The sequence below is a fragment of the Hyperolius riggenbachi genome, chromosome 7, assembly GCF_040937935.1.
Source record: "Hyperolius riggenbachi isolate aHypRig1 chromosome 7, aHypRig1.pri, whole genome shotgun sequence".
NCBI lineage: Eukaryota > Metazoa > Chordata > Amphibia > Anura > Hyperoliidae > Hyperolius > Hyperolius riggenbachi.
This window is the reverse complement of record NC_090652.1, coordinates 149,298,971-149,315,196: the sequence shown is the minus strand read 5'-3', so window position 1 is coordinate 149,315,196 and position 16,226 is coordinate 149,298,971. Positions and strand designations below refer to the sequence as shown.

The following is a 16,226-nucleotide window of genomic DNA, read 5'->3' as shown; positions in this document are numbered from 1 at the left end:
AACATTCCCTACAGAACTATCAGTAAAATGAACATTCCAAACAGATCACCTGGCAGAACTCAAGATTTTGCCACCTGTGATAGATTTCAGAATGTGAAACGGAGAAGAAAGATTTTACAATGGGCAAACACTGACTAAATCTACAAATGAATATTGCAAAAAATAAGCAATTTTATTCATTCTCATTACAGTTCCTCTTTAAACCTGCCAGCATATTTTGGGAGGAACACCATGTGACCTGGGAAGAGCACAACTCCATGCAGATTTATTAGGCTACAAACTTGGAACTCTAGTGGAGAGAAAAGATTAACCATTTAGCTAGTTCACAGAGCACATTCTTCATTATACAGTAAAGGAGTACTTGTGCGCAGGTGTTACATATGGACTAGTTCTAAAGACATAGGCCAGAAGGAACTAAATTGTAGGAGCAGAGGAGAACTAACTGTAGGAGAACTAACTGTAGGAGAACTAACTGTAGGAGAACTAACTGTAGGAGAACTAACTGTAGGAGAACTAACTGTAGGAGAACTAACTGTAGGAGAACTAACTGTAGGAGAACTAACTGTAGGAGAACTAACTGTAGGAGAACTAACTGTAGGAGAACTAACTGTAGGAGAACTAACTGTAGGAGAACTAACTGTAGGAGAACTAACTGTAGGAGAACTAACTGTAGGACCAGAGAAGTTAAATTTAGACCAATTATACACACATCCCATTAGAAGAAAGTGATACCACTTAAGTTTGAGTTGGCACTTCCTATATGGACGTGTTCAGTGAGCTAAATGTAGACTACAAACAAAGGCTTTTCTCAAATGCTGACTATAAAGTAAGACATTTATTGTTTAGAGACTAAAATATAACACAGCTTTGAGTCAAATAAGGATTTGGAAAGAGTAGGCTTTTAAAGCTATCATCATCCAGTATTTACACTGGGCATCACCTAAATCTTGGAAGGATAATAAAGTTAAGCATTAACCAGTCAATGAATTTGCCTTTTTGAAGAACTGGATATGTACTTTCATGATCTGTATGTTGGCAGAAACTGTATGCTATGACAAGAGGGGGGGAGCACTCAGATTGTGCATTAACGTTAAAATTGTAAAATCACACTAGAATTAAACAAAAATTAGTGATAGCGCCGCTCATCTGTCGTTAGCAAGTCTCCTCTCGATCTTGCAGCCTGGCCAGGGCTGACAGAGTAGATGGGACAACTTGGGAGATGTCCGGCCGGCTCAGAGCAGTGCGCGATATGCCATCTGATGTCACTACGCGTTTCTGCACATAACCACGCCCTCTGGTGACAAACGCGGCGAGACGGCTGTGTTTAGTAAACAAGGAAAAATCCGCCACCTGGCTACAGGTTGCCATGGGGCGGTTCTTAAAACAATGAACTTTATTTAATAACTTAAAACAAGCTTCATTAAGCATGGGGACAAACTTGATTTAACGAACAAGCCTAAATGCACACTGCACATTGAGCGGGCAGTACAGCACGCATTAGATTCACCATCAAGAGATATGTATTGATGTAGCTGCAGCTTTGTCAGTTTTATTAGTTTTATCAGTTGCAAAGTGTTTTTATTAGACTAATTCTACGAATAGAAAGATTGTTTTAATGGAGATTAAATGGGGATCTCATATATATATATTCTGCCTTAATAGCAACTAACCGGTTGACACAGTGTGAGAATCTTGTTATACTGTAGATTACGCGCACTGATTGGTTTCATGCGCATATAGTAGCAGCGATTCCTCTGTGGCAAAAATGATATACCTGTTGGTACTTTACAATGGCAGTGTGAAGCAAGTTCGCCGTAGGCTAGAAAGGTGCAGTGTGCATTTAGGTTTGTTCGCTAAATCAAGTTTGTCCCCTTGCTTAATGAAGCTTGTTTTAAGTTATTAAATAAAGTTCATTGTTTTAAGTACCGCCCCATGGCAACCTGTAGCTAGGGGCGGATTTTTCCTTGTGTACTAAACACAGCCGTCTCGCCGTGTTCCTCACCAGAAGAAGGCGTGGTTATGTGCAGAAACGCGTGGTTATGTGCAGAAACGCGTAGTGATGTGCAGAAACGCGTAGTGATGTGCAGAAACGCGTAGTGATGTGCAGAAACGCGTAGTGATAGACGGCATATCGCGCACTGCTCTGAGCCGGCCTGATGTCTCCCATGTTGTTCCATCTACTCTGTGAGCCCTGGCCAGGCCGCAAGATCGAGAGGAGACTTGCTAACGGCAGATGAGCGGCGCTAACCTCACTATTTTGTAAGTTTTTAATGCTAGCATGATTTTACCATTTTAAAGTTAATGCACAATCGGAGCGCACCCCCCCCCCCCCCCTCTTGTCATTGTATACTATTCCTGGCACCACCCAGCATCGGGAGCTGATCTGAAAGTGCATTTGTTAAAGGGCCATTGCTGTGTTTGTTGAGCGCACGTAATTGTCTATTGCAGAAACTGTATGCTTCCTAACTTATAGCTGCAGTATTCGAACTCCGTTTTGACACTATACAGTGGATAAAATCTGTTGTGCGGGAAATGAATTTGCAAATACCTGCTTGAAAGGCATCCAGCTATTTCCTGGATTGGCAGGATTGGATGGATTTCTAAGCTTTTCCAGAGCATTTTCAATGGCCTCCCCATAGGTATCCTGGAACCACTTCTCATGTGGCGTCTCAGCAGGTGCTGATGTGATACTGCAAACATGCTCAAGAGCAAACACGATAGGCTTCATCAGTGCTGTATGCTTTTCACGCATGATAGCAATCTTTTCCTCTCTAGAGAAAAAAAAAAAACATGCATAAGAATGAGGTAAAAAAAGCCTTTACGCTAAAAATGTGACTGGAGAAGTCCGCAAAAGATAAATCATTTGAGGTCAGTACATGCTAAGAGAATGCTAAAGAATCTAAAACAAGTCCTGCTTCTCAGAAGCAAGCGGTTTATAAAAAAAACAAAAACAAAAAAACAAAACACCCCTTCTGCTTACATATTGAACTGCATATTTCACAGGAGATTAGCTTGCCCACTAACTTGTGTAACAAGTGGAAAGATATTTTGCCACAGTCACTAACTGAAAAGTGATTAGGATAATTACAGTGGGTACAGCATAAATCTGTAATAGACGTAAGCACATAACACTGTATAAATACAAGTTAAAACAAATACAAACAAAACCGACAGTGATGTACGTCTAGAACTATTGAAGAGACTTGTAGTGCCTGACATGTTTAGTGGGGCAGTAATATGACATGTAAAGTAGAGGACCTAAGTCTTGGGGGTGGGTACAGTGTCCAGTTACTGAGGGACGCAGGGGGGGTTAAATAGGGGAACAATTAGAATTTAAGTATTTCTACAAGAGCACATACTTTCTCAGAGTATTGTTGTTTTGCACCCTTTTGACTTCATCCTCCAGTTGTTGAATTCTTCTCAGAACATACATGTGTTGCTGAAGCAAGACACCAAGCCAGAGCTCATCCCAAAGTACGGTAACTCTTCTTAACTCTGCTACCAACATCTGAACCTGTGGAAGTGTCGGGAAAAAAAGCCATTTAGACATTTTAAAAAAGTTACCTTAAAGGCTAAATGAACTTATCAGATAATGTTCAGCTATCCATTTGCTATCTCCTACACCAAGTCTATAGTAGTACCTAGTTCAGAGTTATCAGTGAAAAAGTTCCCAGTACTGAGTAACTTATGAGAACTACTCCACCAATACTACACACCAATACTTTAACCTGCTGGGCGGTATGAACGAGCTCAGCTCGTCCATTACTGCCGGAGACTGCCGCTCAGGCCCTGCTGGGCCGATTTTAATGAAATAAAAAGGAGCACAGGCAGCCGGCACTTTGCCAGCTGCGTGTGCTACCTGATCGCCGCTGCAGCGCGGCGATCCGCCGCGTGCAGCAGCGAAAGAGGGTCCCCCCAGCCGTTCGAGCCCAGCGCAGCCGGACCTAACAGTTCCGGCCAGCGCTAAGGGCTGGATTCAGAGGCGGCCGACGTCAGGACGTCGGCTGACGTCACTCCGCTCGTCGCCATGGCGATGAGGAAAGCATAACAAGAAGGGCCGCTCATCGCGGCCTTTCTTGTTACTTCTGATCGCCGGAGGCCCTCTAGTGGGCTTTCATGCAGCCAACTTTCAGTTGGCTGCTTGCAACAGGTTTTTTTTTAATTAAAAAAAAAAAACGTCTGGTCGCCAGCCTGGAGATCTTAATAGAACGCCAGGCTGGTTAAGAGAGGTACACAAAGTTTTCTTTCAAATCAGAACAGCAGCCTGGTTCGGTATAATTGAGCTGCGGTGGGTGAACTCAGTAAAAGGAAAAAAACTTTCAAACAGAACACCATAGATTTTTATGCAGGCCACTCACATTGTTAGTTCACTTTATCCTTTTACATTGATGATAAACTGAAAATGGTTTTAAAAAGGGTAAGAAAACATCTACAAACCTGTAAAACCATAGTGGGGCTCGCAGAAGACAGCTTGTCCACAATTTTGCTGTAACAATCTTTCATCATGGCTTGGTCTTCATTCAGCAAGTTCTTCAATTCATCTCTATTACTCTCCTGTGAAGCTGGTGGACTTCCATCATCACATTCCCCACCCATCAGCTCATCATCCTGGATATTACCCAGCAAAGTGGGGATAGCTGATGACAGCTTGGTTCCTGTAATAACCAGCAATAATAATGTTAGGCACATAAAATCAAAGAATAAAGCTTGGCTTCAGTATGTGTACATTATAGGAGTAAAAAAAAAAAAAAACAGTCACTAATGACGGTGATTAAATTGATGCAGGATTCGGCAAATTTTGTATGCAAATATGTGCAGCTTGAAATTAGACCAACAGGGCCTTGAGATTTAATTCATCGATTTTCAAGCTGCATAAAATGTGCATAGTTCTGCATCTACGCTAAATTATTTTCATCTACTCTAAATTATTTTCATCTCATTGACTATTTCTAGTCACTGAATGAATCCAAGTGAAGTGTGGCAAGGGAGATATGAGGGCATAGCTGGACATCATGGGTCCTACTCTATTTTGGAATCCACAGATTCCCAGGAAGCCCTATTAAGAGTCACGGGGAGAACTGCAGAAGTATTAGGCTTCTTAGTATTCATTCATAGCTGTGAGAGGAAAGAAATTGCTCCTCGTACTTGTGGTAATGTGTGCCCTAACATACAGCATTTTTTTTAAGTGGTTTTACTTATAGTATTCCTTTAAGTGAACCTGAAGTGGTAGGGGAAAAGTTAAATACTTACCCAGGTAGAGGAAAACCTGTGTATAGTCCAGAAGCTGGAGTGTTGTCCTTGCCCTCACCATGCCATGCACAAACTCTCTAAAAAAAACATCCAACAAGAGCATGTCGGATATGTTCTTGTAGCATCCCTCCCAAGTGTATAACCTCGCCATACTGAAGCTGCGAGAGTACAGCCACACCTGAACAGTAAGCCAAAGCTGCTTGGCCACGCATGGCTTTATGTTACTGCACAGGCCCAGCATGGCCACACATGCATAAAAAGGAGTGTGGCCATGAAGCTTCGGTCCCACCCAGCAGCAGTGGGGTGAGCACTTTGAGTCAGTCAGGAGAAAAGCGCTATACAAATGTTCAGATTATTAATATTATTATTAGGAAGTTGTTGGAAGCCTGAAGGATTTAGAGGCTTCCCTCTTCTTAAGTATTGTTCTTTTAGCAACCTCAGGTTTGCTTTAAACATACACACTTTACATTTTATGTGGTCATCAATCTAAAGTAAGAGCTGTAATCTTCAGACTCGAAAAAGGCTCAGCTTTGCTCCAGGAAACGATGTCAATAGACTTCCTCGTAGTAATCTCTAGGTTTGAAATGTATGCAGTTATGCATGGTTCGGCACATTGCATAAACGTTTAGCAGTGTGTTATCCAAACGCATTTGTCCATTGCACCCCTCTGGTGGCCGCTGCATTACAAAGCAGCATAGTGGTTGTGGTGTGAACTGGTCCTAACCCATTGAAAAAGTTGGTGTTGAATAACTTGCCAGAACAATTATATATTTTAATAACCTGCTCCCATCTTGAGGCTGTATTTGAGGATTAGTTATCTGTGAGGTCCGATTTTTCTTGGCAATCACTACAATATGCCCATGTACTGCAAAGTGCCTCTGTCACATTATAACTTTGCTGGTAAGTATGCAAATAAGCACATCAGGTATAATGGTTGTCTTGACAACCATTGACAGTGTGTACCAAACTAAAACCTCCCATATCATTAAAGGGAACCTAAACCGAGAAGGGTATGAATTTTTCCTAAAAAAAAAAAAAAACTGTTGCAGGACTCTCCTGCTGATCCTGTGTCTCTAATACTTTCAGCCACAGCCCCTCAACAAGCATGCAGATCAGGTGAAGTCAGACTGCAGTGTTCTCCCCAGGACTATTTAAGTGGGCAGGTCGCCCTGCTATTTTGAGATCCCGCCTACCTAGCTAGCTAAAGCTGGTGACAAACCTTCCGCAGGCAGGAGCGTTCCATTACCTGCTATAAATCAGTGCTCAGCTCTCGCTATAAATTGCAGGAGCGCTCCTCTGCCTTTGTGACCTCCTGCTTGAACAGTGATTGGCTGGGCGGGTTCTAAGGGGCAGGGCTGGTTAACTGTCACCCGCCATAACGGAAAGACTCTTCTATGCCCCGCTTTGCTGGCTGCCTATGTCTGTTGGCTTGCAGGCAGCTCAGCTAGCAGAGGCAGCCACCAGGTACAAATAGGAACGGAGCGCAGGGAAACTAGTCTTGTCCCTGTGTTACTTGAGGCTGGGAGAGAGCCTGAAGCTGCAGACAGACTCTCTCCCCCCTCCCCCGAGCAAATCCACACAGCGTGTCTCTGTCCTGGCTGCATGAATCTTCAGCTCCAGATAGGATAGGGCAGTGCAGAGTGCACGGCAATGAGTTCTGCCCCGTCCCCTCTGTTTCCTGTCTTCTCTACAACACGAGCTCCTCTGAAGCATGCTGTGCTGGTGAAGTTCAGAACTCTGCACATGAACTGATTATCATCCTTCCTCAGGCATGAGTGAGACCTCTGCTAATGCACTTCTTATCTGATATAGTGCAGAGTCTGGAGAGTACACAGAGCTTTCAAGCTACTCCAGGAAAACAATGGCTGCAATGTAGATTATCTGACTTGCTGGGGATGGAGGCTGCTGCTGAATGCTGTCGGTCTCATCTGCCTGCTTGGTTGCCCATAAGATGTAAGTGCCCATACATTATTTGATTTTAGCAACTGGCAGATTCAATCACAATGATTTAATCTGCCAGACATCAGTTGAGAGATTGAGAAAAGTTTGTCTAGGGCTGTAAAAATTACAAATCCGGCCCTGGCCTCACTAGTTGGGCAAAGTCTGTGAAAAGTTGCTGCTGCAAAAATAGCAAAAATGGAACATCGATCCTGTGTTGAAGGTATGTGCAAGTGGCTTGAAAGGACAGTGTGTGGGGGTGATGTAAGAGTGAACAGAGGCGCCAGCAGGATAAAAGGTTCTAAAAGGCTTAAAATCCCTCAGGAGGTGGTGGTGGACTCGCCTCCCTGAAGCAGACAAGATACCGTCAGTTTTATGACAACAGGTTTATTAATATACTCCAAAACAAACAGTGCAAGGCATTTCAGGGGTATGTTCCCACTTCCTCAGGCAATAAACAGATAGGCGTACACTGTAAAGACAGAGACAGATAGCGTATCCTTAGACCAATGTATGTGTGCTGATGATTTTTGGTGTATAGTTATGTTAACGTGAATAATGGGTAAACAATGCTGTGGTTTGCCCCGGGGAGGAGAGTCCACCCCCACCTCCTGAGGGATTTTAAGCCTTTTAGAACCCTTTATCCTGCTGGCGCCTCTGTTCACGTTTGTGAGTATATACATTATATACTTTTCATTTCCAACCCCTTGTTTTGCATACTACACTATATTGGCCTCTCGATATTTCTTTTGTCTTTAGTGTGTGGGGGTGATTCTTGCAGAATTCACATGCATGTAATTTTTATATGGATGTTATTTGCTGCTGGGGTCGAGGGGTATTGCAGATAATTTAGTATGATACTGACCCCAGTTTACTATCTGCAATACCCCTTGACCCCAGCAGCTACTAATCATATGAGATGCAAAAATCACCCCCTTTATGAAATTGCGTGAAATTAACCCCCCATATTAAATGCAATAATCACCCCAGTATGAAATGCAACTATAAGACCCATATTCGGTGTTCTCTCCAGGCTCTTTTAGACGGGTGCGCCACCTAACTAATTTTGGGGAGCACCAGTCTCCTCAGCTCGCCTCCTCTTGTTATGCTGTAGGTAGAGTTGCACCCAGGGACAGATCTTGGGGGGGGGGGGGAGATTGGGGGTTTAAGGCGGGTCTCTTGCCCCAGGCGCAGTTTGTGGAATACTTAAAAAGGTGGCAAAATGAATGGCAGTTTAGGCGCCAAAACCTGACCTTGCCCCAGGCGCAACTTGGTCTAGATCCGTTCCTGGTTGCACTTGCACCAGCCCTGCATTACCCTTCGCACCCCACCCGGCTACTTTTTCATGACACCCGGCTGGAAAAAAAAAGGTCTGTGAATCAGCCTCTACTGCAGCCTAAGATCAGCAGGACTGCCAGGCAGCTGGTATGGTTTAAAAGGAAACATCCATATCCCTCTCAGTTTAGGTTCCCTTTAAAGCCATTAGCACAAAAATGAAGACCTTTGCTTTCCAAATTTAAGCAAAACATGTGTACTACAAAAAAAGTGAAGATTTCAATACACTGACCTGAAGACTGAGATTCATTGCTCAAGGAAATACTTCCTACTATTGCTGGATAAAGGATCAGGTGAGGAGAGTCGTGAGCTACTCGGCACAGCAGATTGCAGATACTCTGACGAACATAGACTTCAGGATGGTTAAGACGGGAGAAAAGCTGAGGTATTATACCTGGAAAAAAAATAAAATCACAGTTTATGTATCAATAGTGTGGAAAGGTCTAAACACAAATGTACTTTATAAACCTGTAGAAAGTGTCCTTGTTCAGTACTGGAGGCGCACAGGCACCTTATTACCATCTAAACCTACTAGAAACAAGTGTAATTATTACAGAAACATAAGGAACTCCTTTGTGGAAATGGTGGCTTCAGGCATGTATGGGCAGGCGTCATGCTCACCTCCATCTCCCTCTGTTCTGATGTAAAAGCCCATGTATTTCGCGTCCAGGTCACGCACTATTGCACAAGCTTTGGCCCAGTGGCACGCGTGCATGAGCTGCAGTAGTGTGACTCACACCTTAAACAAGACTTGGCTGTATGCTTGTTTAAAGGGAACCAGAGAGGATTCAATATACATACCTGGGGCTTCCTCCAGCCCCATACGCACGGATCGCTCCCGCGCCGCCGTCCTCCGCTGCCTGGATCCGCCGCCACCGGGTCCCGTCATTGCCGCGAGTCGGCAAGTCGGCCGGCGGACGCGGCCAATTCTCCGCATTACAGGGTGCTCTCTCTCCATACAGATACGCATGTGGCTGCTTACTGCGCTGCCGCATGCGTACATGTATGGAGGGAGCCCCTGTGATGCGGACAATTGGCCGCGTCCGCCGGAAGTGACGGGCCCGGTACCGGCGGATCCAGGAAGCTGAGGACGGCGGCGTGGGAGCGATTCAGGCTTATGGAGCTGGAAGAAGCCCCAGGTATGTATAAAATCATTTTCTTTTTTCAACCCCCCGTTCCTCTCTGGTTCCCTTTAATGTAGGCAATTTAGACACTTGCAGGAGGCTGGGCAACTGGCATTGTTTAAAAGGAAATCAATATGGCAGCCTCCAAATCCCTCTCACTTCAGGTGTCCTTTAAAATAAAGATCTGGTAAACATAAAATCCCTGTTGAGAACCCCCTTCCAGCGTTGACAAAAATTAAATCCTCACTAAAAACTTTAGCTACTTGACCATTACATGTTGTGTTCCCCTTATGGACCAGAGCAATTTTCACATTTCAGCACTCCCATTAATTCTCCAATAACTTTAGCACTAGTTATCTTACTGTAATGTATATATTTTTTTGCCACAAATTAAGCTTTTTATGGGTGATATTACTTTAGCAAATTACTATTTTCTATGTAGTTTAAAGAGAAATCTAAGGAAATAAAAAAACAAAACAAAACATAATTTCTCCATTTCATCCCCTATAGTTTTAAAATAAACAATGTTCCTATAGACAAAACCCACACATTTTATTTGCCTATTTGTTGTGGTTATGACAACACAAAATTATGCTCCTAGTACAATGTATGGTGACAAAATTTTATTTGTAAAAACAACAATATACCCTCATGGCATACATGTATAAAAAGCTAAGTACCTAATGTCCGTATTTTTCGGACTATATGACACTTTTCTTCCCCAACACTGGGGTAGGGGACTCGGTGCAGCATTTACCAGCCGGCATGCTCTTCTCTTCCCTCCATCTGCAGGCATTCCTAGAAATGGCAGTGGGTGGGAGATCAGCAATGTCTGGAATGTGCAGGAGGCGGCCATCCATCCACAGGCATACATGCAGAAAACCGGTGGTGGGTGATAAGTCAGTGATGTACCAAGTGTTCAGGAGTGTGGCAGGCGGCCATCCATCTGCGGCCATACATGCAATGAACTGGCGGTGGGTGGGATAGCGGCCATGTCCCAAGTGTTCAGGAGTGAGGCAGCCATCCATCTGCGGGCATAACATGCTGCAGACTAGCCCGCACGCTCCTCTCCCTCAGTCTCAGTATGCAGCCGGTTTCAAAAATCACGCAGTGCTACCGGCTTCCCATAGTTCCTGGTTTATGGTGTCCTATCACCGCGTGACCTGAAAGAGCATGTGACTCTCAGGTCACGCGGTGATAGGATACCATAAACCAGGAAGTACGGGAAGCCGGTAGCACTGTGTGATTTTTGAAACCGGCTGCATACTGAGAAAGACTGAGGAAGAGGAGAGGAGCGTGCGGGCTGCAGGCTAGTCTGCAGCATGTGTCATGCCCGCGGATGGATGGCTGCCTCACTCCTGAACACTTGGGACATGGCCGATCTCCAACCCGTCGCCAGTTCACTGCATGTATGCCTGCAGATGAATGGCCGCCTGCCTCACTCCTGAACACTTGGGACAACCAATGCTAGATAGATCAAGCTTGTTCCTCTGACTTGAAAAATGAATTCTTGCTTGTTAATGGTGTCCTGTCATCAATGAGGGTCATTCTGGGTAGTGACAGTTTGGGGGAAAAGGTCCATAAGACTCCCCTGCACCATAGACCACCAGGTTTAGTATTTTTTTTTACTTGATTTTTGACCTCTAAACCTAGGTCCGTCTTATAGCCGGAGCGTCTCATAGTCCAAAAAATACGGGAACTATTTATGTATTCTCTTTTAAATTCCCTAACTTTGGCTTTTATTTTTTTTTACAAAGTTTTTATTTTTGTAATGATAGGTGTAGGAGAGGGGACAGGTGGTGTTACTGGGCTTTTTATTATTTTTTTTTGATGCACTATTTAAATTATCCACTACATGTCTCTTTCTTGCAGAGAATGCTTAATCACAGAGTTCTAAGCTAAAGTGAAAGTTTGTTAGATGTTCAATGAATGATCACTGCTGTTCATTACAGCAGTGACCATTCATATATGAGACACTGTGACTGGCTTTGGGAACACATGTTCCTATTCACCAATCTGAGCTCTAATGGCCAGCGATTAGGTGCTCTTACGCAGAGCACATAGCAAGCAGAAGACAAGTATCTACGTTCCTAGAGTTTAGATGAAGCCTCAGGGGCGTAGGTATACTACTGCCTCTTATGTGGATAGTGGTAATTTTGCTAGCGAGATATAGTAGGTTTATCTCCTGTTTTATGCAAGTTTCACTCATAATGCTAATACCTAAACACCATAAACACAGGAGCCAATCCCTCTACAAGAAAGCTAGAAAATAGGTTGCCATTTACATAAAATTGCTTTTGGGCCCTCAAACTCATCAATGCAAGCAGCATAGTTCTGTTTTCTGGCTTTTTTGAGAAGCATCTCAGCCAGGCTTATTTTGTAATGAGCACAAGGTCATGCGTGACCTAGCATTCCAGCCTTCCATGAGGCCATGACTTGCCACTTTGTTTAAATGCCATCTGCACCACAATATTCTGGAAGTTTGAGGATTTGCGCACACACCTGCCTATTTTCCCAAAATTAAACAAACCTTTTTTGGTAGGGGAGTATGGAGGGATAGGCATGGTCATATTGGTGCAAGTCTGTATTCCACCAAAGCCCATAGCTCAATATTCAGCATGCACAGTATAATCCATGAGGTTATGTCACTAAACAACTAGCTCATTAAATGTGAAACCATGCAATTAGATTTCATGTTTCACTATGTTCCATTATCATTTGTTTTGAACTACAGACAAAGAAAACCAATAATCCTGGCCTCTCCTTCAAAGGATAACCAAGGAAAAATGTTACAGATTGCCAAGCAAGCTTATTGGGAACTGGAACTCATAGGAGTGTGTAAGGGGTTAAAAAGGACCAAAAAGCACTCACTAAAAATGCAAAACAGAAATTTGCCTTGTTAAATGGAATTAAAAAAAACAGATGCTCTATGTGTGTGTGGGGAGGTGTACAGATTCTTACCACACCTCCTGTGTGTCAGCTGTTTAGCTGTAAAAAGGCCCCACTTCGTCCGATAAGTCGGCACAGTTGGCGCACCCTTTGACCTGGACATACTTCATTGTGTATGCACAGTATGCCAGGTCAGAAGCCTTGTGACTGCGCTCCACAATTTCATCTTATGTGCGCATGCTCATGCAGGGAGCACAGTCACAAGGCTGAAGAGCTGACAGACTAAAGAATATGGAAGTATATCCAGATCAAAGGATGCCGACTTAAAGGACAAAACAGCAGTTTTACAGCTAAACGGAGGAGTACGCCAACACATGGGTGGTGCGGTAAGAATCTGCATACCTACCTACACACACAGTTCATTTTATTTCCAGTTCACCTCGAGTATCCTTTAATACTGCAAACACAAGCTTTTTGTTAAGTGTGCACTTGAAATATACATAAATACAAAAGAATCCCTTTATAGTGAACTCCAAGGGACCAGGCCAAGTAGTTTACTATATCAGAAGTTTACTACATCCGAAATTGTCATATTCAACACAAAGTATACCATAGAACTGTATCTGAGGTCAGTCAATTGAGGGTTATTTTCTCTTTCCAATGCTTCAGCCAGTATCCAAGCTAGATCAAAACACACAGTGCTTGATATGCAGGGATTTGCATGCAATAATCACATAACAGTTTACACAGGAAGCATAGATCTCACCAGGTAATGTTGGTATAGCATTGATAGTGTGCTCCTCTAGCCACATTTCTGTACCTGGATGATACTATTGTGTTGCAGACATCTAAGAACAAGTCACAGATAAGCAATTCCCTCAGTAATCAGACACCAGTAGGTGCAGCTTCTGGTCTTTAGCCCATGCACCGGTTGGGGCTTTTGAGAAAATCCACGCAGTCCCAGAGGAGCATGCAGATAGCAAGTAGGCTACAAGTGGCTGCCAACCCAACCATGGCTCATTGGTCTCAGACTAACATATGAAGCATGTGCCTGTCCACTTTCCACTATAGCAGGATACATAATACCGCAGTGGCCAAAAACTAGGTTCACTATAACGGAAGTTCTACAATATCCAGGGTTTACTATACCAGGCGTCAGTGCTGGGCCGAAATTACGCATGAGCGTAATTACGCATCGTAATTCAATGTAAATTTACGCGTAAGCGCTACGCGTAACTTACGGTCTTACGATACCACTTTACTGCTTACGCGTAAATAATTACGCGTAAGCAGTTTAAGTGGTATCGTAATTACACTGTACCGTAATTGCTAGGCATGCGTAATTTTACGAACACTTACGCGTAATTTTACGCGTAATTACTGAGAGTAGCCAATCAGTCAACATCCTAAGCAACCAATAGTATCTTCTCCCGGCCTTCAGTATAAGCGTACGTTTTGACGCATACGAATGATATGTACGTAATAACTGTCACATTGACGGCTATTGCGTACATATCGTCCGTATGCGTCAAAAAATATGCATTAATGGGTATTACGGCACTACGCGTAACATCGTAGTGTAAGCGCCTACATTGCGGTATCCTTACGCGTAACTGCATAAGTTTACGCGTAATTACAGTGATGTACCGTAGATAATTTCCTACGCCGTAACCGTAATTGCGTAATAGCGTAAAATTACGCGTAATGATCCGTAAGCATAGATTTTTCCATTACGACCAGCACTGCCAGGCGTTACTCCCATATACTTATAACGCTTGGCCGGGAACTTGTACATTTAATATTCAATATATGAAGATCTACTATATAAAAGTTCACATTAACACGATTATACTGTAATGCCAATTAAATGTAGACAAGTTTCAGGGTTTTTTTTTTAAGCACTAAATTTACTGAAGTGAACATATTGTAATAGTAAACACCCCCAAATAATCCAGCATTAGTACCTCTCCAGGGAGCAGTGGGTGTGGTCTCCAGTCCCTGCTCTAAGTATTGCCTCAGTTCTCCAGCATGTTTCACTAACAGTCTGAGGAGTCGCAGTGTTGCCATGACAATAACATCATCTGTACTCTGCTTGGTAGGAGTATTTAAATGCAAACGAGGGTCATCTTCATCAAGGGAAACCTATTATATGAGAAATAATCAATTAAGCTTGGCTGTAGAATTGTAAAGTCTATATTGGTTGTAAATCCAAGACTATCCCAAGACCGCAAAAACCATACCCTTCCAGCATTCAGCTTCAGGAATGTGAAGTAAGCACTGCAGGATAATTTGTACAAGCTGAAGATCCGGTCCACTACTTTTCTCCAAAGTTTGATGAGTGCCTCTGAGACAGTCTCATCTAGGTCTGCTAACCATGGGCAACTGGTCAAGAGCTGCCTCCAAATTACATCTACTGTGTCGTTTTCACTGTTATCCTCATTCTCTGTGATCTGTAGGGACATGTCTTCATCCTGGAGACAAAGGCAGGGTTAATAAAGTACAAAAGTACAGCCTATAGAGAACCAAGACACATGGGGTCACATGCAAAACACTTTACACCAGAGTTCTCTCCAAGGTGATATTTTCCACAACATGTAAATAAACGCCTTTCAAACCACCAGCAAGCAAACAAATACTCAAAATGTTGACAGTACGTCACCTACTTTTTCCATTGCAAAGTACTAAAAAGTGTTTTTAAATCAAAGATGAAATATCTCCTAGGAGAAAAAAACTCAGGAGAAAAAGTGAAATTGCATATGGGCCATGATGCAATTCAAAAGCTGCAAAAACCACCTGAGCGGCGTATCACTCAGGAGGTTAAATTAAAACTGAAGAGAGAAAAAACAAAAACACATACTCCCCTGAGGAGTGGGAAGGCTCTGGGCCTTATAGAGTTCTCCCGTTCTCACTTTCCCCGCGGTCCAGCGCTGGATTCCCGGTTCAAACCTCCCGCCACGAGAGGCTTCGGAAGTCTTCAGGAGCCCGAGTGCTCCTGAAGACGGGCAGCTCTGTACTACACATGCGCAGTATGGAGTGGCATATCTTCAGGGAGCACCCAGGTGCCTCGGGCAGCAGTCGGAGAATGCCAACAGGGTATCCAGTGCTGGAATGTGGGAACCATGAGGAGAACAGGAAGGCTTATTGGACCCAGAGCCTTCCCTCTCCTCAGGCGAGTATCTGTTTTTTGTTTTTATTTTTGCTTCAGACTACCTTTAACGCAATGTATTATTTCCCAAACATGGATCTTGTCATTTCAAGCACTAGTTCACACGCAGGAGTTTCATGGCTAGTAAAACTTAGAGACACTAACAAGAAAAACGTCCCCTGGGGCGTACTCACCTCGGGAGGGGGAAGCTTCAGGATCCTAATGAGGCTTCCCCACGTCCTCCTCTGTACTACTGGGGTCTTGCTGCAGCCCTTCAAAGCCTGCCCGACAGATACGACAGCCTGTTCAATATTTACCTTTCCAGGCTCCAACGGGGGCGCTGTTGCGGCTCTTCTGACGGAGATAGGCGGAAATAGACGATCTCCGTCTGGTCCGCTCTACTGCGCAGGCGACTTGCACCTGCGCAGTAGAGCGGCTCGACGGAGATCGGCTATTTCCGTTCATCTCCGTGGGAAGGAGCAGATACTGCGCCTGCGCTGGAGCCATGGAGGTAAATATTTACATAGTCGCCGCTCCGGGAGGAT

At 43.8% G+C, this 16,226-nt stretch overlaps 1 protein-coding gene across 1 annotated transcript in view; it reads right to left on the bottom strand.

Annotated features, from left to right (window-relative positions):
- Positions 1-16,226, bottom strand: part of SMG1 (SMG1 nonsense mediated mRNA decay associated PI3K related kinase) — a 209,301-nt gene that overhangs the window by 73,173 nt on the left and 119,902 nt on the right. The window contains 6 exon segments of the mRNA XM_068244758.1: positions 2,549-2,771; positions 3,360-3,514; positions 4,438-4,655; positions 8,756-8,917; positions 14,501-14,678; positions 14,777-15,007. Of these exon segments, the coding sequence (XP_068100859.1) occupies positions 2,549-2,771; positions 3,360-3,514; positions 4,438-4,655; positions 8,756-8,917; positions 14,501-14,678; positions 14,777-15,007 (1,167 nt within the window).